This window comes from Elephas maximus, chromosome 7 (assembly GCF_024166365.1).
Source record: "Elephas maximus indicus isolate mEleMax1 chromosome 7, mEleMax1 primary haplotype, whole genome shotgun sequence".
Lineage (NCBI taxonomy): Eukaryota > Metazoa > Chordata > Mammalia > Proboscidea > Elephantidae > Elephas > Elephas maximus.
In genome coordinates, this window is record NC_064825.1 from 134,924,104 (window position 1) to 134,946,624 (window position 22,521).

The 22,521-nt window shown below is 46.1% G+C and overlaps 1 protein-coding gene and 1 non-coding gene across 4 annotated transcripts in view; both read left to right on the plus strand.

The window, feature by feature from the left end:
- Positions 1-122: 122 nt before the first annotated feature.
- NAP1L4 (nucleosome assembly protein 1 like 4) overlaps positions 123-22,521 on the plus strand; it is a 46,891-nt gene continuing 24,492 nt past the window's right edge. For all 3 annotated transcript variants that reach the window (XM_049892824.1, XM_049892822.1, XM_049892823.1), the window contains exons 1-7: positions 123-234; positions 8,404-8,434; positions 11,021-11,079; positions 15,584-15,683; positions 17,737-17,878; positions 18,119-18,205; positions 19,739-19,870. In XM_049892824.1, coding sequence (XP_049748781.1) covers positions 8,421-8,434; positions 11,021-11,079; positions 15,584-15,683; positions 17,737-17,878; positions 18,119-18,205; positions 19,739-19,870 — 534 coding nt within the window. In that variant the 5' untranslated portion in view covers positions 123-234; positions 8,404-8,420. The remainder of the gene's footprint in view (positions 235-8,403; positions 8,435-11,020; positions 11,080-15,583; positions 15,684-17,736; positions 17,879-18,118; positions 18,206-19,738; positions 19,871-22,521) is intronic.
- LOC126081289 (small nucleolar RNA SNORA54) lies at positions 18,695-18,823 on the plus strand. The gene has a single exon (XR_007518336.1). It is a non-coding gene; the product is annotated as a small nucleolar RNA SNORA54 (small nucleolar RNA).

Here is a 22,521-nt window from a genome sequence, read left to right on the forward strand (position 1 = left end):
CTCTGATTGGTCTCCTTCGGCCTCGCCGAGGTGCGGTTGACATGCGCAGCTCTGGCCCAATCGCAGCCCGTCTTGCTTCTGGAGGGAGGTGCCCGGGTGGCGGTTCGGCCAATGGGGCGCTGCGTTATTGGCGGCCACGGCGGCGCTGCAGCCGGAGCGAGAGGAGCCGCCGCAGCCGCCGCCACTGCCGCAGAAGGCGTGAGGTGTGGAGCCGCGGGGTGCGGGCCTGGCCGGGTAACGGTGCTGCCGGGGGCGGGAGCCGGCAGGGCGGCGGGCGGGAGAAGGGCGCGGCGGGCCGGCCGCGGGCGCCGTCTGTGGGGGCCGCGCGGCTCGGGGCCAGGGGCGGGGCCCGCGGCCTCCTGCCTGGAGGCGGCCGCGGCCGAGCGCCGCCGGGACCGCGGGCCGGGCCTCCCCTCCCCCGCCGCCGCCGGCCCTGAAGGTCAGCGGCCTGGTCGTCTGGCTCCGGCCGGGTCCGCGGTGGCCGCGCGGCTCCCGCTCCGCCGACGGTGCCCTTGGGGAAGGTGAGGGCCTCGGGGCCGCTTCCCGCCCGGAGCTGGTGCGGTCAAATCTCCCGCCAGCGCGGCCGCCTCACGTGCCGGCCCCGAGGCCGGGCGGGGCCGGGCAGCGGCTCGAGGCTCCCCGGCGGTCGAGAGGCCGCGTTCGGGACTTCGCTTCCCGAGCGTGGGCTTCCCCGCGGGCTGGTGCGGCCCGGGCCCGGGTGGCTGGAGGCGGGCTAACGGCGGAGCTTCGTTTCCGAGCGCCTGGTGGGCTGGGGCCGCTCGACGACAGGCGCAGATCTCGGTGGTGTTGGTCAGCTGCCGCGGGGAGCTGGGCGGCAGAAACGGGGTGCTGGGCGGCAGAAACGGGGTGCTGGGCAACACGTGCTCTGCTGGGAAGGCCGCGGGCTCAGGCGCCTTAGGCGGGTGCCCCGAGGACGGTCGGTGGCGCTTCAGTTACCCCGGCATCGCAGGCGTCAGGTCTGCTTTAGGGGTTGAACCCATCCTTTAGGAGAGAAGATGTTTCCTCCCGAGGAAAAGAGGAGGAGTCGAGCAAGGCTTAGACGCCCTGGATGGGAAGGTTCCACTTGCCGTGCACAGAGGGTCTGGGAATGACTCTGACGTTGCCCAAAGGGGGTTAGTACTACACAGGTGTATGTTTTTACCGATTAAGTAACTTTTTTTTTTTTTTAAATAATCTCTTCCTTTTTTTATTGAGTGCTTCCTGTTCACGGCAGCCAAGGATTGCCTGGTTGGGACGAGGTCTTCCTTCCACCTTCCATCCTTCTCCTTAACTCGGCAGTAGCATCGCAAGTCTGATCGAGATAAGGGAGGCGGAGGTGCTTAGTGTCAGAAATTTTCATTCCCGCATTCAAAACCTTCAGACCCCCCGAATTGTGCCACTTGACATGTGTGGGTGAATGTTCATGTGTCTGGCAAGAAGGTCCATCGTTCTCTCCCCGATCTCAAAGGACTCTGTGATCCAACGTAGCTTAGGACGTATCTGGCCAGGCTTTGGGTCACCTACCCACGCCGAGTCACTTTCCCAGCTTCACAGCCCTAGGAGTCTCTTTTCATCTGCCTGTACTTAGTGTACTGTGTAGAAACAGGCTTGTGGAAACTTCTGTATTAAAGCTGAACGGGTACACAGGGTAAGTTCTTAGCTCTGCTGTTTAGGAGGTATTTTAAAGTTACTGCCCTTGACGTAGTGATAACTTCTCATGACTAGTGTTTATCATATGCCAGGGGCTGCTCTCCACTCTTTTGCATGTTAGTTCATTTCCTAGTGGCCTGTAAGATGGCTTCTATTTTTTTTCCTGTTCAATTAACCAGTGAGGTTAGGTTTAGTGACTTGTCCAAGTTGAGAGACCTTGGATTAATACCCAGGCAATTTTTCTCCAGAAGCTGTGTTTGATCTCACCTGGATACCTCCACTGGGTTTGTTGAGTTTCGATTTTTAACTTTGCCCAGATGTACCGCTTTCCTAAAGGGAAGGAAAGGCGTTTTAATGGAGAATTAGGTCCCCATTGGTGAGCTAAACCTAACTGAAGCCTGGATTATGAGGATTTGCGCTGGTTCTTGTTTTCCAGAAAGATCCACAGAGTACGAAATGCTTCCCGTGGTAGAATCTGGAGATTTCAGATTGGGATTAGCAGTTGTTAGAGGAATAACTGATAGGCAAATGTAAAATGAACTTCAAAGGAGGGAAGGACAGTGGTGATAAAGTAGGGAAATATTCCAAAGATTAAGTGAGTGACTAAAAATAAAGACCGGGGAGATGGTTTAAAAATCAGTTATCTAGCTCACTTGTTGAAGTGGAGTTGGGAAGAGAAAGAAGCCCTAGAAAATGAGTTTCCTCAGTTTATTAGCTGCTTCCTTGTTTGGGGACTAGAAAAAGACTTTCATTTTTTGGAGGTAAATTACCCTATTTTTCTGAGATTTGAGAGAATCTTAAAAGTAATACCTTTTTGGTCAGTAAAAACGCTACTGCAAAAGTTAAACTTGTATAGAATTATAGTGACAAAAAGGGACTCGTTTTACAGATGAAACAGGTATAGGGAGTGCAGCCTTCTCAAGTTTGCCTGGGGGCATTTTCACCAGAATCTTAAGGCCTCTTCTCATGGTACGATTTTATGAATTGTTTGAGCGTTGCCCTGCCGAGTTCAGTAGTTCCTGTGCCATAGGGTGTTTGCAGCCTGTTTTTTCCTAGTTGATCGGTGTTACTGATGCGGAGTGTCAGCAGGTTATCTCCACGAGCGTATCACGAGATGGCATCTGAACACATCTGCTCTACATTTTGTCTTACAAGCCTTGAGCCCTGCACTGTTTTTCATAACTCATACAGAGTAACGATTGGGAAATTGAATTCCTTGTCAGAGCTGATTTGACCATTCTCAGGTTTGATACGCTCATTACGCTGAATCCTGAAAAGGATTTTTAATACTAGTAAGTGGTCCTCTGAAAACGTGGAGGGCATTTTGATTTTGCGAACTGGCCATTTAGATTATCAGATTCTCTAGTGTTTTGAGCTTAGAGATTTTTATCTGTGTGAGTTAGTTCATGCTTCTGTGGAGATATTTTCAAGATAGAATGTGTTTAGCACCACATTGCAGCCTGGAGTTTGTACTTGAAACTTTGGCTTAAGTATTTTCATTAACCTGTCAGGGTTTTTACAACCGTTTATTGTAGAGAGCATATTGGTCTCCTGTATCTGCATTTCTCTGACTGACTATTGGGGTTGAAATACAAATACCAATGTGTAAATAGAGTTCAGAATTATTTATTTTTAAAGTTGCTTTTCTTTCTTATCTTCCTTTGGGTGTATGCACTTCCTTTATCAGTTTAAAAACTGTTGGGTATGTTTATGGTGCACTTAGATTTTGCCAGGGAACCTAGGTTTTTTTGTTTTCTAAGACAGACACTTTGTGAACGAGAGGATGATTTAAGTTCCCCAAGGACTGGAGGCCGCGTGAAGTGTGGGGCTTCAGGCAGGCAGGCGGACTGCTTGGAGCAGGTGGCCTAGTGTTGCTGTCAAAGGAGTGCTTCCCCTTTTATTTTATTTATTTAAAGCTCTTACTTTGAATAAAAAAAAAAATAAGAGGCTGATAATTGGTTTGACTCTTGCACAGCTGTGGTGACTTCAGGAGCAGAAAGTGGCTGATGCAGAATCATTGCAGGAACTGGCTCTCACCTGGTCTGCCTCCTGCGCCGACACCTCGTACACGGTTTAACAGTAAATGGTGGTTGTGCCCTCTGCCTGCCTAAACTACAGTTGAAGTGTCTGGGATGACTTTGTAGCATCTCCTTCCTGTTGAGCACAGGGTATGTGGAAAACTTTTATGGATAGTGAAGGCTTTTGACCATTCTGAAATTTTTAAAAAATGGTTCGTCATAATGTAGATTTAATTGTTTTGAGAGTCGTTGATTTTTCGTCTGCTCAATTAAGTTGTAAGCAGGGTTGTTTTACTTTGTTTGCCATTGAGTTTGAAATTTCCTGAGCCTTTAGTAGCAGGAGAGACGATGGATTTTTGCAGTATGAACATGACAGAAGATGGCTTTGTGCGCGAACTTTTCCTTGCTGATCTGGACCACTCACTCTGTAGCCTTAGATCTGCTCTCACAGGTCTGTGCTGTGAGCTGTTGGGACTAAAGGTGTTTCAGTTGTACACGCGTGGGAACGAGTACTACCCTTGAGAAGATGTTGGTTGTTCACTCCACTGTTACTGGGAGTGTTTTGTGTCTTTTTTTCACTGAGTCAGCAAGTGTTCCTGGGCCTTCCACGTGCTGGCACGGCTCTAGGTCCTGGGCTGCTGCGGCACTGAACAAAGCAGACAGGCTTGCCCTCCTGGAGCAGACGTTTCTGTCGGGGAGATTCTGGCAAGTTAGATGGTGGGAAAAAAGTGGTGAGAAGGAACGGGACCTTGGGCAGCTGCAGTTTTAAATAGGGTGGAGAGGGAAAGAAAACCGTACTGACCAGACCAGATGACAGGCCCTTTAAACATTGGGGTAAGAACGCCTTCAAATGTTTGCTTCATTCACTCTCCCAGTAATGCACTGCAGAGAAAAGAGAGTGGAGGTCGGGGAGAAACCTGGCTGCAGCTATGAAGGTTCACTGCCTGGAGTCAAAGGCATAGTGTTTTGGTTAAAAAAGGAAGTCGTTCTTTTGCTCTCTTCCTGAGAGCTGAAGGCTCTGGTCTCCAGCAAGCCTCTGAAGAAAGATGGCATGTGTGGCCTGCTGTTAGTGATTGCAGTAGACTAGCTCAGCAGATGTGACTCAGGAAATGGCTCTGCCTGTGCCTCTTCAGGTACCGCATGGGTGGGCAGAGGTGTGTGTGTGTGTTCCATGCTGTCATAGGTAACACGTATTACCACATGTGTCACGCCAAACCTGTGCCGGGCCCAGACCTGCTGCATCAGACACACAGAGTCCCTGTCAGCTGCCTGTTGTTCAATCGGAAGACAGGGCATTTTAAAAAACATCATAATGAGAAGTTTCAAGCATAAACTACAATTATCAATTTGCTAGGCTTAGTTCATTTGTCAACATATATATATTTTCTTTTTAATTAAAAAATTTTTTTATAGATCCTGAAAAGAAAAGGGAAGTACCTAAATATCAGCTGAACCTGTTGGTTCCTTGTATCTGAGGAACTGACATTTTTAGTATGCTCAAAACCAATTATAGTCTAAATTCAAGGCTAACTGTATGAGTTGAGGATCTGGATGCCCCCTCCTTTTTTTTTTTAATTGCTAAGACATTGTAAGTACAAATGAAGGCTGTGTTGGTTAACAAGGAAATTCTCTATTGATTTGAAAGAGTACGTAAGTTATTTGGTTGTTTACTTCAGGATATATTTTCACTCTTGGTTGTTTACTTCAGGATATATTTTCACTCACCTGCTGGTATATTTAAACTTCTGGATGAGGAGCCTGCTCATCACATAGTAGGAAGGAGACCAGGGCTCTCCCCAGACCCCATATGTGTGAGTGGGGCGTTCACGTGTCCCACGGGGTATTCTCATTTGCCTTAGAATAAATAGATCGATCCTCTGCCCCTTGTGACCTTCTAAGAGGAAATACAATTCAGGATTCTGGGGGTTAGGCCCTGCACCCCACGGCTGAGCAGGCCTCCCAGGTAAGAGGGCCAGATTGTCGTCCTCAGGCCTCTGTGTGAATGGCGTTGATGTTGTTACGCTGCAGAGTTCACTTAACTGTTACCTTTGTGTGACAGGAGTTTACACAGTAGTGAAACTCTCAGGCTTGTTCAAATATTGTTTACGTTAATTTTCATCACTCAGATACCTCACATATAGGTGTCTAGGACCCATGGCCGTATTAGGACGACGTGATAACGTGTAAGGGTGTTGTTATGCGTAGGTTGGCCATACTTCCCAGCTTATGCCTTCTTTGTTTCTCAAAAGTGACCTAATTTGAAATTATACGGTTACTCTAGCTATACACTTAAGTGTTTTCAGTTAAAAATCAGGAATTTAAAGTTATATTGGATAATTTGATACAAAATTTTAAATTTTGTTTCCGCATAAGAACAATTGGGGAGGGGTTAGGAGTAAAATTAATGCATAAATAGCTTTGCTGAAGTGTTTCACATGAACACAGACCGTTCATTTGTGGTGATGTGCCGCCAAGCCAAGTTTAAAATTATAGGTTTAAAGATTTTGACCCTGGGGAAAAACTTGAACTGCTGCATTCTTTTGAAAAGTTCAGGTTCCCTCCCAGGTCAAAACTTTTTATTTGAACGATATTAAGACTTGCTAACCAGAGTAAACAAAGGGCACCGTGTGATAAGGAGAGGTGACAGCTTGTTTATAAAGTCACCACTCTGCAGTGTTCTCCCTACAGAAAGAGGACAGTGTTCCCGCAGACTTGCTTGGTTGGCCCCATCGGGCAGTAGGTAGAACGGGGGTGAGTACGCAGACCGTAAGAGGGGAAGGGGAAGCCGGGTGCCACTCTGTGCTTGGCACCAGGATTTCATCTTCTCGGCAGACCGTAAGGTAGGCCTTGTTCTCTCCTTTACGGAGGATGAGGCGGAGCAGTGCCCTCCTGGTTACACAGCTAGGAAATGAGGGGGTGGAATTCAGCCCCAGGTCAAACCAGGTTTTCATTGTGTGTCTGCTAGGTTCTAGGCATTGGAGTCCAGGTTGTATTTATTTCTCTTTGTTTAAACTTGCTATCTTGTTTTTCTCTTTCTGTCCTGGATTTGACACTTAAAAAAAAAAAAGAATACATCAAGTTTAACTTAACCGTCTTGCCATCGTGTCACCAAAAATAGTATTAAGGAGCGCATGCCTTCCTGTGGGTGAAACTGAGTCGTTGCATGGATGCACTTTGAGTTGGAGTGTGTGTCATTCTACGGAAAGGTGGCCCTCGTGGGCCTAGATCCCAAACAGGGTGTTCACTCATCCTGCATATATTATGGTACCTGCCCCTGAGGCTGGGAATACGATGTGAACAGGGCTCACTCGGCTTCTAGTCACGGTGAATTTCTGGGGACCACTGCTCAACACCAGGGTTCAGACCCTGACCAAGCTGGCGCTTGTCATGTCTTCCAGCTTTGCCGGTAGAGGCAGCAAGAATCGGAGTGGTTGGTAGCAGGTAGTATGGAAAGGTCAGAAAGGTGTGGGTTTGAATTCTGCTCACCAGCCATGTGACCTTGGATTAGGTAGTTCACCTCTCTGTGTCTTGGCTTCCTTTCCTATCAACTGGGACAGTCCTTTCCTAGTGGAAGTGCCTGGCATGGAAGCCCTTGGGAGCGAAGGAAGTATTGGGAGCAGAGTGTGGCTTCCTTAGGTACTGCAGTCTGGGTAGTGAGAGCTGTCCGTCGCTCCCAAGAGAGCGGGCCCCTGTCAGCACTTCCTGTAGTGTGTGTGTGTGCATCTAGGGAAGGTGCTACTGAATGTATGGACAGCTCACTTAATACAGCCGAGTTATAGTTGATGTCGGTGAGAAGCTAGTTTGGCAGTTTGTGTCAGGATCCATCCATATGCTTTGACCCAGAAATCCTACTGTTGCCATTTTAATCTAAAATCACAGGGCAGGGGACAAACTAAGGTATATCCATAGAGACGTTATCAAAGGTATAGAGCAGAGAAAACACCTTCACTGTTTAACAGCTGGTAAATGGTAAGTGTATTAATTATCAGAATATTGCCATAAAAGATACTCTGTGTTCATGCCTGTCTTGCACTTGACACACGTAACATGTGAAAGCAGAACGTAAACGTGGGTGTTGTATGATTGCAGCTGAATGCATGTGTAGCAAGCACTGGAAAGGTACGGGAGCTGGGAGTTGGTGCGGAGGCAGGCAGGCTAGAGAGCACAGGGCTTGTATTTCTGTGTGATGAGCCTGGACCCTGGCAGAAGGTGCTGGGGGGTCATTGAAGGGTTTAGAAAGACAGCCACGTGGGCCTGTGTTGGGTAACTGGCCTGGAGGTGCTGTAGGCGTGGCTAGCCATCATGATCTTTGTTGCGTTATTTTTCTCCTTCTGGTTTTCATCTGCTTTCTTAATCTTCTAGCTTTTTGAAAAAGACCAGAAATTTTTTTAAATAATTAAAAATCTGTTTGTTGAAACAAAACTGTAATTAATAAAAAAGAAAAAGGGAATCGCAGATAAATACAACACAATTGTAGATCATAAATTCTCATTGGAGCTATTGAAATTCAAATTTTGTTCTCTTTTACTCTAAAGTTTTGTGATTGAGAAGTTTGGTGAGTTTTGACACCAAATGACCAGTAGCTCCAGTCCAGTGTAGAGCATCTCCCCTAGAATGTTCCCTCGTGCCCTTCTGGTCAGCCTTGTCCCCACAACCTCTATTCAAGTCTGCTTTAACAAAGCTTTGTTTGTGAATCTTAGAAGTGCTAATTACTACAACTCTTTTTCATTTGTAGGGAATAAAAACATTCAGATGGCAGATAACAGGTAAGGCCAAGTGGACTTTCTTTACGGGAATTTTGAAATCTCATTGGCGAGGAAGAACCAAGCCATGTTTCAGTGAAACACCCCCCAAGTCAGAGCAGAATGGACTTCAGGCTCTAGCTGGTGGCTCGTTTTTCTGTATATTGGTGCTCATAAAGAAGTTGCTTCAGAAGTGAGGAGGTCTGTCTGTGTAACAAGACCACGTGCAATGTTTCTCCTGTGTGGATACTTACACACCTCTGTGGAAAGGAAGGGGTCTTTTGTTCTTCAAGCTTTGACACCGAGGGCAGGAGGGCACGTCATTAACTCCACACCAGCCAAACTGCAGCCTCCTGGGCTCAGTTGAAAGTTTGTTGTCCTTTGGATTGTTCTGAAGATAAGTACTGCGGGTTCCTCTTGCTTACATTCGGTTTGTATGTTGTTTGATATGGTTTATTTTTGGTGAGCAAGGTGTATTCAGGCATCTGCGAAAACCGTTAGACCCATATTTATGAAATTTATACTTTTTTTTTTTAATTGTACTTCAGATGAAGGTTTACAGAACAAACTAGCTTCTCATTAGACAATATACATATTGTCAATCCCACATGACAACACTCCGTTCTTGACCTTGGGTTCCCCATTACCAGCTTTCTTGTTCCCTCCTGCCTTCTTGTCCTTGCCCCTAGGCTCGTGTGCCCGTTTAGTCTCATTTTGTCTTATGGGCCTGTCTAATCTTTGGCTGAAGGGTGAACCTGAGGAGTGACTGTGTTACTAAACTAAACGGGTGTGCAGGGGCCATGCTCTTGGGGTTTCTCAGTCTGTCAGATCAGTAAGTCTGGTTTTTTTTTTTTTTTTGAGTTAGAATTTTCTTCATTTTTTTCCAGTTCTGTCTGGGACACCCTTTATTGTGATCCCTGTCAGAGCCGTTGGTGGTGGTAACCAGGCATCTTCTAGTTGTACTGGACTCAATCTGGTAAAGGCTGTGGTAGTTGTGGTCCGTTAGTCCTTTGGACTAATCTTTCCATTGTGTCTTTGCTTTTCTTCATTCTCCGTTGCTCAAGATAGGATGAGACTAGTGGAGTATCCTAGATGGCTGTTCACAAGCTTTTAAGACCCCAGACGCTACTTACCAAAGCAGAGTGTAGAACCGTTTTTTAATGAACAGTGTTATGCCAATTGTGAGATGCTTTGCAGATTCATGATTCTTCTTTATTGTTGCATAGTATTCTATTGTGTGTGTGTACTATAGTTGACGGGCACCTAGGTTGTGAACATGGGTGTGCGTATGTCTATTTGTGTGACAGCTCTTCTTTCTCCAGGATATATTCTTAGGAGTGGGATTGTTGGATCATATGGTATTTCTATTTCTAGCTTTTTAAGCAAGCACCATATCATTTTCCAGAATGGTTGTGTCATTTTGCATTCCCACCAGCAGTGCATAAGAGTTCAGTCTCCCCACAGCCTCTCCATTGTTTGTTATTTTCTGGGTTTTTTTTTGATTCGTGCCACTAATGTTGGGGGTGAGATAGTACCTCATTGTGGTTTTGATTTGCATTTCTCTAATGGCTAGTGATTCTGAACATTTCCTCGTGTGTCCATTAGCTGCGTGAATGTCTTCTTTGATGAAGTGTCCGTTCATTTCCTTTCCCCGTTTTTTAATTGGATTGCCTTTTTGTTGTAGAGGTGTTGGATTTTCCTGTAGATTTTAGAGATCAGACCTTTGTCAGATTCGTCATAGCCGAAATTTTTTCCGAGGCTGTAGATTCTCTTTTCACTCTTTCGGTGAAGTCTTTTATGGGCATAAGTGTTTAATTTTTAGAAGATCCCAGTCATCAGCTCATCTTCTGGAGTTTGTATGTTGCTAGTTACGGTTTGTATCCTGTTAATGCCATGTGTCAAGGTCTCTTGCCTTGACCCTAATTTTTCTTCTATGATCTTTAGAGTTTTTGGTTTTATGTTTAGGTCTTTGATCCATTTTGAATTAGTTTTTATGTATATTGTGTGGTATGGGCCCTGTTTCATTTTTTGCAGCTAGACATCCAGCTTTGGTGGCACCGTTGTTAAAGAGACTGTCTTTTCCTATTTGGTGGACTTTGGGTCTTTGTTGAAAATCATGTGACCGGAGGTGGATGGATTTACATCTGAGGTCTCAGTTCTGTTCCACGGGTCAGTGCATCTGCCGTTGAAGCAGCAGCAGGCTGTTTTGACTACCGCAGCAGTGTAGTAGGTTCTGTGGTCTGAAGATTATACTTTTTTAGAGACTGGCCTAATGGATAGCTTACAGAGCCACTGTGGGCACTATTTTTCCTAGCAGCTGACCAAACAATAGTATGTTTTGTTCCGCTCTGGGGTAGTTGTTTTGGTTTGAGAGCTGGGAATAGATTTTTGAGGAAAAAAGTTGTGGAAAAAACTGAAGCTTTGGCCAGGGTTGGAAATCAAAACCATGGAGGGTGACGTGCACGTGTAATTTTCAACAACAGAGGAAAGTATCTCTCAGATAACGCACACGTGGGCCATCACGCACTGTAACTTCACGTGTTAAAGATGGATTTTTTAAAATGCCAATTTGAACTTTGTTTACAATAATATTTTTAAACATCATTTTAGTTCTTCAGATGGGGTTCCTTCAGATTCCTTGGAAGCTGCTAAAGATGCAAGTACCCAAGGTAAGCTCGCTGCATGTGAAAAAGTGATGTTAACAGTGGAGGGTTTGCCTGGAGAAGGCCCAGCTCCTACTCTCTGGAAGCTTTTGTTACAACCATAGAAGTAAAGAATTACTCTGCTTTGGGATTTTAGGAAAGAGTAATTTAAATGAAAACCAATGCCTCCTTTAAAAAAAAAAAAAAAAAAACTTAGACTATACAAAAGTAAAGGGAACAAGCACAGTGAACTTCGTTACCTACCTGTCGATCAGCTTTGACGCTGATGAACAGACGTTCCATCCGTACCCTTGTGCTCCCCCCCAGCCCCAATTTTGCTGAAGCAAATCCCAGATACCTGTCGTCCTACCCATTTCTAAGTCTGTGTATCCACCTTTTTTTTCCCCTCAACTGTTTGAAAGCAAGATGCAGCCATCTTGACTTTTTCCCTGAAACACTAGAATAAATCTAAACACTAGGATGAATTCCATCACCACAATGCCATTACCCCAACCAAGACAGTTAGCATCGATAAAGTACTGTTCTCTGATGTGCAGTTGTGTTCATCTTGACCTCGGTTTTCACAGCACTTCGTTTAAAGTTGTGCTGTTGCTGTTGTCGTTAGGTGCATGGAGTCGGTTCCAACTCATAGTGACCATACGTACAACAGAATGAAACACTGCCCAGTCCTGTGCCATGCTCATGATTGTTATTATGCTTCAGCCCATTCTTGCAGCCACTGTGTCAGCCCATCCCGTTGAGGGGCTTCCTCTCTTTCGTTGACCCTCTGCTTTACCAAGCATCATGTCCTTCTCCAGGGACTGATCCCTCCTGACAATGTGTCCAAAGTGTTTTGAGATGCGGTCTCGCCATCCTTGCATCTAAGGCACATTCTGGCTGTATTCCAAGACAGAGTTGTTCCTTCTCTTGGCAGTCTGGTGTATTCGGTATTCTTCGCCAACACCCTAATTCAAAGGCATCAGTTCCTGTTCAGTGTTCCGTAGTCATTGCCCACCTTTCGCATGCACATGAGGCAGTTGAAAACATCGCGGCTCGGGTCAGGCACAGCTTACTCCCCAGAGTGACATCTGTGCTTTTTCACCCTTTAAAGTGGTCTTCGGCAGCAGGTGTGCCCAACGCAGTGCGTCCTTGGGTTTCTTGACTGCTGCTTCCACAGGTGTTGATTGTGGATCCAAGTCAAATGCAATCCTTGACAACCTCAGTCTTTTCTCCATTTACCGTGATGTTGCTTACTGGTCCAGTTGTGAGGATTTTTGTTTCCTTTATGTTGAGGTGTAATCCATACTGAAGGCTGTGGTCCTTGATCTTCATCAGTAACTGCTTCAAGTCCTCTTTACTTTGAGCAAGAAAGGTGGTGGTACCTGCATAACGCAGGTTGTTAATGAGTCTTCCTGCAATCTGATCCCCGTTCTTTTTCATATAGTTCAGCTTCTCGGATTATTGCTCAGCATACAGATTGAATAAGTATGGTGAAAGGGTACGACCCTGATGCATACCTTTCCTGACTTTAAACCACACAGTATCCTTTTGTTCTGTTCGAAAGACTGCCTCTTGCTCCAAGTACAGGTTCCTCATGAGCACAATTTGGTTTTCTGGAGTTCCCATTCTTTGTTGTGATCCATACAGTCGAATGTCTTTGCATTGTCAGTAAAACATCTTTTTGGTATTCTCTTTCAGCCAGGATCCATCTGACGTTAGCGGTGATATCCCTGGTTCCATGTCCTCTCCTGAATCTAGCTTGAATTTCTGGCAGTTCCGTATCGATGTACTCCTGCAGCCACTTTTGAATGATCTTCTGTAAATTTTACTTGTGTTGTGATTTCCACATTCTCTTGCATCACCCTTTTCTGGAAGAGGCACAAATATGGTATCTCTTCAGTTGGTTGGCCAGGTAGCTGTCTTCCACATTTTTTGAAAGAGACCTGAGCACTTCCAGCGGTACATCTATTTATTGAAACATCGCAATTGGTATTCCATCAGTTCCTGGATTCTTATTTTTTGTCCATGCCTTCACTGCAGCCTGGACCTCCTCCTCCTTCAGCACCATCCTTTCCTTATCCTGTGCTGCCTTCTGAAATGGTTGAGCGCTAACCAGCTCTTTTTGGTATAATGACTGTATTCCTTCCGTCTTGTTTTGATGCTCCTGCATCGTTGAATATTTTCCCTGTAGAATCCTTCAGTATTGCAACTTGAGACTTGAGATTTTGTTTTTACTTGTAGTTTAGGTGAAGGTTTATAGAATACACCAGCTTGTCATTAAAGAGTACACATATTGTTTGGTGACATTGATTAACAACTCCACGACACGGCAACACTCTCTTGACCTTGGATTCCGTGTTACCAGCTTTCCTGTCCCTTTCTGCCCTCTAGCCCTTGCCCTGGGCTGGTGTGCCCCTTTAGTCTTGTTTTGTTTCATGGGCATGTCACATCTTCGGATGAAGGGTGAGCCCCAGGGGTGACTTCATTAATGAGCTAAAAGGCTGTCTGGGGCCCATACTCTTGGGGTGTCTCCAATCTCTGTCAGGACAGTAGGTCTGGTCTTGTTTTGTGAGTTAGAATTCTGTCCTACATTTTTCTCCAGCTGTGTCCGAGACCCTGTGTTTTGATCCCTATCAGAGCAGTCGGTGGTGGTGGCCAGGCAACATCTAGTTGTGGTGGACTCAGTCTGGTAGAGGCTGTGGGAATTGTCCATTAGTCCTTTCAGGCTTGAATTTTAAATTTTTTCAGCTTGAGAAATGCCGAACGTGTTCTTCCCTTTTGGTTTTCTATCTCCAGCTCTTTGCATGTGTCATTATAATACTTTGTCTTCTCGAGCCGCCCTTTGAAATTCTGTGTTCAGCTCTTTTACTTCATCATTCTTCCGTTTGCTTTAGGTTCTCGACCTTCAAGAGAAGTTTTAGAGTCTCTTCTGACAGTCATTTTGGTCTTTTCCTTCTTTCCTGTCTTTTTAATGATCTCTTTTCTTCACGTATGATGTCCTTGATGTCATTCCACAGCTTGTCTGGTCTTCGTTCATTAGCATTCAGTGCGCCAGACATTCTCGAGATGGTCTCTAAATTCAGGTGGGATATACTCAAGGTCATACTTTGGCTTTTGTGGGCTTGTTTTAATTTTTTCAGCCTCAACTTGAACTTGCATATGAGCAATTGATGGTCTGTTGCACAGTCGCCGCTGGCCTTGTTCTGACTGATGAAATTGAGCTTTTCCATCGTCTCTTTCCACAGATGTAGTCAGTTTGATTCTTGGGTATTCTACCTGGTGAGCTCCACGTGTATAGTCGCTGTTTGTGTTGTGGGAAAATGTTACCTGCAGTGAAGTCGTTGGTCTTGAAAAATTCTGTCACATGATCACCAGCATTGTTTCTGTCACCAAGGCCATATTTTCCAACTGCTGATCCTCCTTTGTTTCCAACTTCCGCGTTCCAATCACCAGTAATTATCAATGCGTTCTGATTGCATGTTTGATCAATTTCAGACTGCAGAAGTGGGTAAAAATCTTCAATTTCTTCATCTTTGGCCTTAGTGGTTGATGCGTAAATTTGAAAAATAGTTGTACTAACCGGCCTTCCTTGTAGGCGTGTGGATATTATCCTCTTACTGGCAATGTCGTACTTCAGGATAGATCTTGAAATATTCTTTTTGACGATGAACACAAGGCCATTCCTCTTCAACTTGTGATTCCTGGCAAAGGGTTGTCTGATTCAAAATGGCCAGTACCAGTCCATTTCAGCTCGCTAATACCTAGCACATCAATGTTTACGTGTTTAATTTCATTTTTGATGACTTCCAATTCTGCTAGATTCATACTTGGTACCTTCCACGTTCCAGTTATTAACGCGTGTTTACAGCTGTTTCTTCTCATTTTGGGTCCTGCCACATCAGCAAACCTTGACTCCATCCATGTCCTTAAGGTCAGCTCTTCTTTGAGAAGCCAGTTCTCCCCCAGTCGTCCTTTGAGTGCTTTCCAGCCTGAGGGGTTCATCTTCCGGCCCTGTATCAGACGGTGTTCTGCTGCTATTCATAAGGTTTCACTGGCTAATTTTTTTTTCAGAAGTAGACTGCCGGGTCCTTCTTCCTAGTCTCTCTTAGTCTGGAAGCTCAGCTGAAACCTGTCTGTTATAGGTGACACAGGTAGTATAGCTTCCAGCATCCTGGCATCACCCAGGCCCCCACAGGATGACAGCCTGACAGATGCCCGGGGGTTAAAGCTGTACCCACACCCGAATCCAGGACCTGGTCCTGCTCCTGCCTTGCATTCCATTGTGTCTCCTTGTTTGTAGCACACACAGCCCTCCCCGCCCCGCGTCCGCTTTTTTTCTGTTTCGTTACTTCAACGACGAGTCGGGAGGCTCCTGACCTGTTAGGTTGTAGAGTGCCCACCATTTGGATATTTGCATCGAAATTAGGCAAGCTAAGCAATGCAGATTTACGCTTTGGTGATTCTCTTCTCTTGGCTGTTCTGTGCTGAGCTTGTTTTACATGTTTCTGGCCTTGTTTTTAACTCTTCCTAGAAAAGCTCACAGATCAGGTGATGCAGAATCCGCAAGTTTTGGCAGCTTTACAGGAACGACTTGAAAATGTCTCTCACACTCCATCCAGCTACATTGAAACGTGAGTACACAGTGAGTGAGAATTTGATACAACTTAAAAGAACAGAATGGAAACAGGGAAAACGTTCCTCTCCAGTTTCTTGGGACAGGAATAAGTGCAGTTTTCACTGGCAGGTTTGCCTGCAGTGTGCCAGGCCCTGGGCTTCCAGAGGTGAGTGATGCTCCCCTGGTGCTGGACCCAGTGCCTGTCTGGTAGAGGGACACAGCATAGAGCCTGCATCGCGCTGCCCTGTGGAGGTTTGAGAGGACTTTACAGGCTGCGTAAGCCAGGAGGGAGAACAGGAAGGTGTTGGCAGGGGATGATGCGCCAGGCACAGGGACAGAAGGTTTTCTTTTTTCCGTGGCTCCTGAGTTAGCTGTGACAGCCACACTCTCCTGACTCACCTGCCTGAGCCCGCAACTCCAAAATCTGTGTCTTAGTTACGTTGTACAGCAAATCTGGTATGGACACGCGTCCCTGGGCCTGGCATGGACTTTTCTCGGCCTGGCTGGCTTCCTCCTGGAAGGGATGGACTGGTGCTAGGCCTCAGCTAACAGCCCAGTCAGCGTTTGGTCCTGCCCAGTGCCCTGCCCTCTGTACTGAGTGTGCCCACCCCCGTCCACTGCTTGATGATGGCCTTTGGGCAGTTATGGTGGGGAGGGGACACTGCCCGTTTAGAGGCTTCTCTGAAGATTACTTAGTGAGGAAGGTTTTCAGAGGTTCTTGAAGGTTGAATCAGTGGGATTCAGTGATGGAGGGTAAGAGGGCCAGGTGAGATTCGGTGATGGAGGGTCACAGTGGCAGGAGTTGAGAAGGATTCATGTTTGCCAGTTTTCTAGCTTTAGAAACTGGGTGGGTAGGGGAGGCCTTCACTGAGGAAGCAACTCGGGAAAAAAGCCTTCCTCTGATTCATAAATGTAATGCATAAGGCTATTTTTTAAATATAGAAAAGTGTTGGAAGACGGGGGTGGGAACGTTCCTGCGTGGGCCTGTAGGCAGCCCTGCAACGGACACGCTGCATTTGGAGTGTCTGTCAGGGAGAAGGGCTGTGGCAGTCACTGGAGGATGGCTGGGGGGTGGCCGAGGTCCAGTTTGTTTATAGTGTTTTATATTCTTAGTGCATTAGGAAGATATGCAAAATAAAGAAACTAATTTTAAGTTGTGTGATAATGCAGAAAGAGGTGGGAATGTCAGTGTGTGTCTGTCATCTTGTTAGGTGTTTGCTCTGCTTTGTCCTTGTTTGTACCGGCAGCGGTCCTAGGATGGTAAACCGAGCTTGGCATCTCTGTTCTTGAGCTTGAGGCACAGTGGTCCTTCTTGGTTCAAGGCTATCGCAGTACTTTCCAAACTGGTGCTGGCGGAAGTTGCCGAGTACTCTGGGGGCTTGGTGGAGGCTGCGTGAAGTGCCGACTAGTGGTGCTTTGTGTTTCAGACCTGTTACTGTAAACCGTACTCAGAATACAGGGCCTGGCTCCACCCCACATGGGCCATTGGGGCTTTCATTCTGATTTATAAATGTAGCAGGAGCTAGTTTTTTAAATATAGACAAGTATTGAAAGGCACAGAGAATCATACTTGATCTGACTCTGGATGAGAACAAATTTCACTGTTCTGTTTTGTTTCTTAAATTTTTCCCTTCGCTAGTTAATAAGAGTAGTCCACACGGCACTGGATATTCATTGGAACGTGGTTGTGGACACGCTGTGTTTTAATCCTGTTCCACTGTCGCACGGTTCGCTGTTCTTCACTTTAACAAATAATACACCAGGAGACATTCTAGTGCGTAAACGTCTGGTTATTTCCTCAAGATAAACTCTAGGAGTAGAATTACTAGATCTGGAGGACATTTTCAAGGTTGTTTGCCCTCAAGAAAGATGAGTTGATTAGAGGGCTTCTCTGCCCTCAGTAACACTGGGTATTTAAAAAAAACAAAAGCCCATCTTAAGAGTTTCATTTTTTTTTTTCATAATAAGGATGTTGCTTCCACGTTAACCTAAATTGATCTTAATAAAATTGGAAAGCATGCTGCCCCCCGTCGCAGACATAGGGGGATGTGTTTTGGTCCCTCGTTTAGTTTACCGAAAGCAGTGAAGAGAAGAATCAATGCCCTGAAGCAGCTCCAGGTGAAGTGCGCTCACATAGAAGCCAAGTTCTACGAAGAGGTTCACGACTTGGAGAGGAAGTACGCAGCTTTATACCAGCCTCTCTTCGACAAGGTAGGCAGGCCCGCTCACAGACATAGCTGCTGTGCTGCATAAGGTAAAAAATGAAAGCCAGGCTTGCCCAGTGAATCGTTTAAAGTTTTTCTTCATGCTGTAAAACTTAGAATTTTAAAACGACAATTGTAAAAGCACCTGGTTTTCAGTCTTTCCGTGGGTACTTACAAACTTTTTATCTTAACTCTTAAGCTTCCAAATAACTTAGTGTAGCTGTAATCCAGTCTGTCTTTTTTGCAGAGAAGAGAATTCATCACTGGCGACGTTGAGCCAACAGACGCAGAATCAGAATGGCACAGTGAAAATGAGGAGGAGGATAAATTGGCTGTAAGTTGTTTTCTTAAATGAGTGCAACTTGTGTTTATTTTAATACTGTTAGAAATAAGTAACAATTTTTGGCGGTTTTAATTTTCGGTAGACCTTTGCTCAGGAAAGAGCTTCTCACAGTTGATGCTTCTTCATGACTAGGTGGGGACTGTGGGAAGCTCTGTGTGACACTGAGCACGAAGCAGCCAGTGAGTGAGCCGTCGGGCTCCATGCTGCAATCTAACCCTCTCACAGAGTCTAGCACGGTGTGCAGTGGTGTGTTGAGACAGAAATAGTTTTGAGTTGAGAGGAAGCAAGAGACCGACTTCAGGGAAAGGCCAGTCCGTGTCACGCTAATGAGAGGGCTGTGCAGAGGAGCAGTCTGGTGTTGGCGACTCCCACCCGGTCCTGCTAAGGACTGACAGTCACAGGAAGTAGGGTGCCTTATGACATGGGCTAACCAGAGGGGATTTGGCCGTTGTTGGATTGGTAAATGAGCATTGTGACAATTAGCACTGTTCGTAACCTGTTAACAGACTTTTACTGGTGATGGGTTCCATTCCAGTGCCACAGAAATTCCCAGAGTAATACAGGATGGACACGACTTGGTCAATCTGATTTTACACTTGGGAGACAAGTAGCTTTTATTCTGTACTATTATCTTTTAAGGGGCTTTTTTGAAGTGTGTGTTAATATTGGTAGCCATTTCTATTTGGATCTTTTAAAAGTTTGGAGAACCCGGCCTTCTAGGAACGATGGCTGTGAATTGATGTAGCTGTGAGAACGTTTTTATTGCTCAGGAAGAATCTGTGTGTGTTAATCTAAAAAGCCCCGCCACGACCGTGGTCATAACAACTCCATTGGACAAAACATTGAAGGTTTCACGAGGCGTCGTGTGCCAGCCCCCCAAGTCCTGCCTTTCCATGAGGTCAGGATGCCTGCTGCAAAGCCTTGCTAGACAGCAGTCCTAATGTGTAGATGGCACTAAGGCACCGACACTTAGCTGCTTCCTTACGGTTGGATGTAAAGGTTACTTGGCAGGTTTTTGTTGCTGCAAGCAAATATTTCCACCTTCTTTATTTTCCCCCAGATTGTAATCAGGTCAGATTCTTAGTTAAGTGAAATTGTTTGTTCTTGAGCTGCGTTTTTCTCACCGAAGTAATAATGTAATTTCTATGTATTTGAAATTGCATCTCCCCAAGGTTGATTTGGTCAGAAGAGACTGCCTCTGGTGATGGTAAACGTCCCAAGGCAGGCTTTCCTAAAGCTGGGAGCTGGGCAGCCTTTCCCAGCTGGAATGCTGTCGCACCGTTTTAGCTTTCCCTTCCTTGATGTGAACTCACATCTGGATGTAACGCCTTTTTCCTCATCAACACCTGAAAGTCGCTGTGCCGAGGGGTCTTGGAGCTGCAGGTTCACAAAGGAGCGTTTTCGAAAGTGAGAAGTGGGTGCGGGATTCTGAAACGATGTTCTGCATTGAGCCACCAAGTGGTTTGTAAGTTGGCTTCTTTGTGGTAAGTGTTCTGTCTTACTTTTTTTTTTTCTTTTTTTAAGGGAGACGTGAAAAATAAAGTGGTCATAGCAGAAAAAGAAGCAGCAACAGCAGAAGAGCCAAATCCCAAGGGAATTCCGGAGTTCTGGTTCACCATCTTCAGAAACGTAGACATGCTAAGTGAATTAGTACAGGTAACCAGATCGCCTTCCACCTCGGAGAGCTCATTAACTGGGTGCTTGGGGGCTCTTCGTAGGTGGGTGGGAAGGGAGCCTTGGGCCTAGACCTTCCGTCAGCGCTCTGGCCCCATCTCACAGGGAGAGTGTAGTTCTGCTCTAACCCTGGCTGCCGAATCTCCTGCACCTCAGTGCTGACAGCTGTCGTGGGAAAGCTGACACCTGAACTTGGGCCAGAACTTCATCCTTTCACCTCCTGTGATCGCCAGGGGGCCGTGGCATTATTTGAGGGGTAGCCTGTGGCCTCCACCCCAGAAAGCCTGTTCGGTCCCGTAAGATGCCTTCTCTGTCTTACCGACACATGAACACACGGGGAGGTATGAGGACAAGCAGGGAGGGTGGGAGCATTCACGGTGAAAAGTGTGTGTGTGCGCCTCTACCTGTATGTATAGATATGTGCACAGATACACACTTTCACTTCTCACTTGTTTTGTATTTTTAATCAAATGGGTCTGCTCTGCAACCTTGCACGTTGCAGAAATATGTAACAAGTTGCTAATACTTTCTCATCTCTTCCCTTGGGAAAATCTGTATTTAAAAAGGAGGGAGAATAGCCAGCCTTTCTGTTTGTATCTTGCCTTTTTTACAATGAAATGGTGGACCACTTAAAAGGTAGCAAATTTGACTTCCCTGAACTGAGTTTCAGGAGAAGTTTCTGGAACGCCAAATTAGGCCCTGCCCTAAGTCTCACCGGTGACCTAGTTTTAGTTGCTCAGAAACCCCGAGAGATGGTCACCTCTACATTGGGGTGAGCTCCCGGGCCATGCGGACCTCCGGCTGTGCTAGCTTGGTGTTTCTCGGGGCAGCTTGCAGATAGAAGGGCGTTTTTGTTTTTTTTTTTTTTAATTGAGCTTCAAGTGAACATTTACAGATCAAGTCTGTCACATATAAGTTTATATACACATTACTCCATACTCATATTTTTTCTCTCCCTAATGAGTCAGCCCTTCCAGCCTCTCCTTTCGTGACAATTTTGCCAGCTTCCAACCCTCTCTACCCTCCCATCTCCCCTCCAGACAGGAGATGCCAACACAGTCTCAAGTGTCCACCTGATACAAATAGCTCACTCTTCATCAGCATCTCTCTCCAACCCATTGTCCAGTCCCTTCCATGTCTGATGAGTTGTCTTCGGGAATGGTTCCTGTCCTGGGCCAACAGAAGGTTTGGGGACCATGACCGCCGGGATTCTAGAAGTGCATTTTTAAAGGTTTCGGCACTTTATCCCCTGGCTGCCTCTGCTGCACTTAAGAATGTGTGGCATGAGTGATGTATTTTCTTATTTACCTTTGAGACTGGGGAGGTATCTGAAAAACGTGAGTTAGTATGCACTGTTCTGATGTGGGCTTCTTTTTTGTGTAAAAAAGTGAGATTTAAGAAGATGCAGCTCCACTTTTAAAAAAACGCCACAGGTCAGAACTATATAGACCAGGGGGACGACCCTAACTGTATATGTGAAGCACCAGCAGAACTTGGAGAAGTAAATGGTGGCATTAGTGCCCCCTCACCCTCAGACCAAGTCACCAAAATTTTGGGGTGGTGGGGGGTGCCGAGGCATCAGTGTTTTTGGAGCTCCTCCAGTGAGCCTGAGGTGCCACAAGAGTTGAAAACCCCCAGCCTAGAGAGCAGGCGAAAGAGCTGTCATATGGGTGAGTACAGAACCAAAACGCCAGGGCGCCACCCGCGGAACTGGTAGGAAGGAAAGCAGGTGTGTTGGGGCTGGGCCACCTGGGGCCCTGCATTTCTAACATGAAAAAAAAAATTTTTTTTTTTTACCCCAGGTGAGGCTGAGGTGGCACCTCTGCACTTGGAGTAACAAGGTTGTAGATGTGTTTGTGGGTTTTATTTGTCAGAGTTAGGGCCTGGTGACTTGACCGAGTAACCTGGCTCTTGATGTTAATCATTTTCCTGCACACCTAGCTGCCCAGCCGGGTGTTCAGTAGCCGAGGGATGGGCGTCACTGCTTAGTTACGGGCACTGCATTGGCACTCCAGAGTGGCGCGGTCGGTCATACTCTAACGACGTGTCTCTTAGTTCTCCCCAGCTCCCATACTTGTGTTCCTGCTGTGAAGTGTTGTGTGCTTTTCGTCTTAAAGGTCCACTGGCACGTGTAGAGTACTCAGTGCATACATTCGTGGGGTGTCGTTTACATTGTTGGTAACTGTTAGCAAATAATGGGTAGTGGGTTCCGTTTTGGTCAAGTGTTAAATCCCAAAGACAAAATCGACTCTAGGTCCTTCGGTTTCACTTTTGAGCATAGTCAAAATATGTTCCTGCAAGTAGAGTGTTCACATTGGGGATACCAGGTTTATGAGCTAAGTCCCTAAGATGTTTGCAGTGTCGGGCTTTTGGATGCTCGGCTTTGAGTGTCTTTGAATTGTTGTGTGCTACATTATACCGTGGGGCCTAGAGAGTTTCTCTTTCCTCAAGGTTCACGGCTGGTTGATGGAATTAAGGATGGAATGGTGGGTCTGTGCATGTGGAGAAAATCCCGATCAGTGAGGTCTGTCCAGGTGCTGTGCGATATCTGGAGAACAGACCTTGTGGTAATATTCATTGAGACAAATTCAGACTAGGCATGTGTACCCAGCCAGTCACGTGTATTCCGTTAA